Raw genomic sequence first — 5,427 nt, forward strand, 5'->3', positions numbered from 1 at the left:
AGATCATAATTTTTGAAAGGTTTTCAGGTTTCTGATGCCTAACATGAGAACATAGTGATGTGCTCTCTACAAAAGATGCTTTTAATTACCATTGCATGCGGCAATGTAAGAAATCGATGTAGGGTGTTACTCTTAGCATAAGGCAAGCTCTTTCGGGGCCAAGCAATCGCGGACATGGTCACTGATATTTGAGAACCATTATTCTGGTGATTCTTCTCTTGTTTTATATCTGTTAAGTAGTCTTCTTACACATGTTTGACTTCTTCACAAAGAACCAGACACCTATACTGGTAGTCTGACTCCAATAAGGAAACTGTGAAGTCATGCATATACTGGAATAAGGAAACTGTGAAGTCATGCATATACAGGACGACTGATACAACTGAGTTATATACTGGTTTTTTTTTTTTTTCCATTTTTGTAACTTGAGATTCAAGTGTAAATGGATCAGTTCAAAGTGTTCAATGATACATTAATCCATTCTTTGCTTGCATACTTTAATGGGGAATTGCTCAAATTTTTTTTGTTCTTGTTGTTTCAGTTGAAATCTAATGGTGCTTGTGTACTGTACGTACGTTGCCGAATTTAGCCGAATTTTATCCATGATGAACAATATATAGAAATCAATTAAATGTTGTGAATATTTCCCTTTTTATGCACACTAGCTTTTGTGATGATTTTTTAAATTGAATATTATAATTCTTTTATAAAATGAAAATTTTAGGTTTTCGTCTTTTTACACTGTATCTTGAAAATTAAAATCCCAAACCCTTATTAATGAAATAATGAATTTATCTTTCCGTGTCTTTGGGATAAATACCAAAACTCCCATCTGAAAAAAAAAATTCTTTCATGGAATATAGAATATTATAAATAAAATCTTCATTGTGCAATGAAAAGATTGCCTTTTATATTCTCCCATGCTCTTTTTTTTTGTGGTATGTTTTTGCTTTGCACATCAAAAGGCAAAATAAGAAAAAAATAGACCCACCAATTCTCATATGCATTTCACAGTTTGAGTCAGCAAATGCAGCAAAAGAGGATAATTTGAAGGATTCAGTCTTTAGATAACATCACTATATTTGTATTTGGTTTGGTTTGGAGGTGTGATTGATTATTTTTAAAGGTATAATTCTTGTAAAGTACAAATCATACACCATATCTTATAAAAATAAAAAATATATGTTCTTTATATGAGTCTTATATAAAAAACAAATTCACCATACCTCCAAGCAAAATACTCCTAGGTGTTTTATTGTTGCCGAAGCATTGTCAAATAGAATTCCAATAATTTCTATCCTTTCATCTCATTCTCCACTATAATTTTTCCATAAAAGTACGCAATCAACATGTAAAATGTAAATAAATGAGAAAATAATATAATTTTTTTTTTATGAAATAATATTTAATATCAATGACAATAAATAAACACGTATAAAAAACCCAAATCATTCCTAAATAAAAAATAATTATTTTTTTAATCAATATCATATACATCACTCCATTATTTTAATAAATAATGAAGTGTTTATAGCTACAGAGAATTCACCATCTCTTTTAATAAATTTGTTATTATCCAATTACAACAATACAAGTCACATTTGTCTTCTTGCCTTCTAGAAATAGTAGGGATTAATACCAGATTAATAATGGACATTAGCCAGCAATTTTAGACAAATTTGGTGGGTTTTTAAGATTGGTATTTGCAAGTTGCAAGGCCATAACAAAATGAAGCGAATATATGGACCTCGTATAAGAGTGACTGATATTGGTTGCTCATTTAACGTGGTGAGGACCCATTGTTTTCATGAGGATATTTGATAGTGGAGACCGGAGACTCTCAACCATTGTGGTTAATGATGATTTTTTTTTAAAAAAAATTGATATACTAAGAATTAATATTATTTAATGTTTAGATAGTATTTAATCGATTGTTTAGATTATTTTTTTAGAGTTTAGAAAACATATAATTAGTGGTAGTAATCCTCACATCTGTAATACAGTTTTTTTTTTTTTTTGATTTGGAGACCATATAATATTAAATTTAGTGATTTTAAATAAAATATTGTAATTGTTTTGATAATATTAATACTTTGGGAATTAAAGTATAAATGCTTGGATGAAAAAAATTATGAATTATTTATTTAAATGATTCAAGGGTATTTATAATCTTTGAAATTTGATGTTTTAATGAAGTGAAGGGATTAGTGAGTAATTTTTTCTTAATGATATTAATGAAAGATAAAAATATGGTAGGTCATTGAGAAAAATTTTAAACATTTATAAATATAGAGATGTAATTATTCCTAACATGAACAATTCATGTTAAAAATTTCAAGAATGAATAAATAAAACTTTGTAGCCCTAATATGGGTCTATAATGATCCTCATATCATGGGACTTTTTTTTTTTTATAAGGACTTCAATGCTCTTTAAAATTAAACTTTCTTGGCTTTGCATACATAAGCGTTTTCATCATTTCATTCTGGATTTTTTGTAATTATCATGCATGGTAAAAAATAATTAGATCTTTTAATATATAAAATATAATTTAAATAAAAAAAATTGACACCACTTACACCATTTGGATGGTGTGTGCAGTGCCATGGAGACTTTAAATGTTGCTATCGGGGTAGTTTTCGATGGGTCTCACCGCCCCCATCATCGTGGTGTGGTGCATGCATCCAAAAGTGCGGTGGTTGAGCTCTAGCGATTTATTTCTAATTCTCCCCCCTCTTTTCTCCCCCCTTCCTCAAATAGCACATTGAGCGTTGTAAAAAATCAAAGAAGTTTGGTCATTAGGTCTTTATGTTTTTTTATTGTAATATATTTGGTTTTTAATTTTTTATTGATTTTTTTTAAAAAAATTTATCCATTAATATTTGATTGTTATATCAAGTTTGGTCCTCATTCTTTTGATTGTTCATTTTTTTTCTTATCCTTTTATTAATTGAAATTGTTTTTCAATTTTTTCTTTTATAATTTGATTTCATTTTCTTACGACAAATTTGGTCTTCACTCTTTTCAAATCTTTATTTTGTTTAATTTATTTTTTAATTTTTTTCCTAATTATTTTGGTTAGTAGGGAATTTGATGTTGTTATTTTTTTGGGTTTGTTTTTTATGGTGTAATCCAACCTCATGATTCCTGTCACGAGTTTTGAAGATGAGACCGGGTTGACTTTAATTTTTTTATTTTTTTTTAATTTCGTCTCTCAATATTGGATTGGTTAGAGTTAATTTTTTAAAAAGAACTTTTCTTTCTATGAGGTTATCTTAAAATTGTTTTTTTTTTTTAACTTTTTCATTCGATATTTTATTTGCTAGGAATTGAGATTTAGATTTCTTTTTAGTTTTCTTTCTATGAAATTATTTCATTTTTATTTTGTTAACAAATAAGATCATTAAGACTTTTTATAAATATTGTAAAGATATATTTTTATAATATTGACAAGAGTTCATTTTTTGTATTGAATTATTGGTGAATTTTTTTTCATTTCTTGTCAATATCTTATTTTTTAATTATATTATTAAATTAATTGTGTTTATCAAACCAGTTAATGACTTGCCTTTTTATTTTTATTACCATAATCTCCCACAAGTATGAGAGGTTACATGGACCTCCCAAAGATTTTAAAAACTTGACATAAATCCTCTCCCACATTTTAATGTTCTAAAGATCATCCATGTAATGATAATACTTAAGAAATATTAAGGACATTTTCTATATACAATTAAAAAAATCTATACTAGTGCATTCACACGACGGTAGATTCATCTGTATTTCATAATTACGTACAGATGGATTTTCTTTCTTTATATCTAGCAGACGGAGTTTCGAATTGATAAACATGTGCCATCCCTTTTACAATGATTAAAGATTAGGTCATATCTCTTGCAGGGGAGGTCTAGCAGCAGCACTTGCTGGCCAGTCCATCATTTGATTTATACACTCATGATCTAATAAAAGAAGGAAAGAATATGACAGTACCGGTGCTGGGTTTCTTTCTTCTTTTTTTTTTTTCCATTGACAAGGAAGAAAAACAATATGATAAATGAGGATGTAAAGGAAAAGGTAAATTAGATTATGGTTGATATGGGCCACTTGCCTTTTTTTATTTTTTTATTTTACTGATTTGTCTTGCACCACATCCAACTTCCTACGATAATGCATCACCACTTGGGGCATCCCAACTATCTACATAAACCAGCAAATATCTTATGCAAATCAAACACAACCATAAGAAACCTGTTTCACTTCCACTTTCTTGACCATGTTTCACCATGTTTGTGTCCTCTCTTTGCTAGTACTCCTCGCAATCAACACGGTTTCCGCAGTGGACTACACTGTCACCAACAGAGCCAGTGCAACCGCTGGTGGAGCCCGATTCACCAGGGACATCGGGGTCGATTACAGCAAGAAAACACTCGCATCTGCTACAGATTTCATATGGAGAACCTTCAAGCAATCTAATGCCGCCGGCAGAAAAAATGTTCAAACAGTCAACTTATTCGTAGATGTCATGGGTGGTGTTGCCTACGCAAGCAGCAATGAAATCCATGTTAGCAACGATTATATAGGAAACTATTCAGGTGATGTCAGAAGAGAAATCACTGGGGTGCTTTACCATGAAATGGCACACATATGGCAATGGAATGGTAATGGACAAACACCAGGAGGACTAATTGAAGGGATTGCTGATTTTGTAAGGTTGAAGGCTAATTATGCACCTGGCCATTGGGTGCAAGCAGGGCAAGGTGACAGGTGGGATCAAGGTTATGATGTTACAGCTAAGTTTCTGGACTACTGTAATGGTCTTAGAAATGGGTTTGTTGCTGAACTTAACAAGAAAATGAAGACTGGTTATAGTGCTCAGTACTTTGTTGATCTGCTCGGGAAGAAAGTTGATCAGCTTTGGAGAGACTACAAGGCCAAGTATGGAAAATAGAAGAGCTTGGCTAACTAAGAGCTGAATATTTGAAATGTTACACTTTTAGCAGCTCGCATAAATATACACATCCTATGATCCTAAATAAAACCCATTTCAGATGGGCAAAAATTATTTCATGAAAATTGTATTTTTTTTCGAGTGCCCCTTTTCATTTTGCTGCTAAGCTTTCTATTAGAACACAGATCTCACGGGTGTTAATTAGCAAAATCATTAACCATGAGAAAGAAGGACTTCTCATCATCAAGTTATCCATGAAAGCAATACTACTATGTGATTTGCTTGAAATCTGTGAAAATGGAATCATCAAACTACTGTAAAGAAATATCATGATTCCATATCCTATGCTACTTATTTGTTGCTGATTGGATAAATCAGCAACGATTATTCCATCGATGAGCAACACCACGTACCCATGACATCTATGAATCTTCAATTTCTTCGCTAACTTGTAAGCCAGTTGTTACTAAAATCTTCAA

General features: G+C 30.8%; 1 protein-coding gene across 1 annotated transcript; it reads left to right on the top strand.

Moving 5' to 3' along the window:
• Positions 1-4,182: 4,182 nt before the first annotated feature.
• On the top strand, positions 4,183-5,081 carry LOC105129851 (uncharacterized). Its single transcript, XM_011032089.1, has one exon. It carries the CDS (start codon positions 4,274-4,276, stop codon positions 4,946-4,948), a length of 675 nt encoding a protein of 224 aa, XP_011030391.1. The 5' UTR covers positions 4,183-4,273; the 3' UTR covers positions 4,949-5,081.
• Positions 5,082-5,427: the final 346 nt, after the last annotated feature.

This window comes from Populus euphratica, unplaced genomic scaffold (genome assembly GCF_000495115.2).
Source record: "Populus euphratica unplaced genomic scaffold, PopEup_1.0 scaffold34.1, whole genome shotgun sequence".
Taxonomy (NCBI): domain Eukaryota; kingdom Viridiplantae; phylum Streptophyta; class Magnoliopsida; order Malpighiales; family Salicaceae; genus Populus; species Populus euphratica.

What these genes read in the sequence shown, in the direction of transcription:
- LOC105129851 (XM_011032089.1), top strand. Translation starts at nt 4,274, where the DNA reads ATGTTTCACCATGTTTGTGTCCTCTCTTTGCTAGTACTCCTCGCAATC.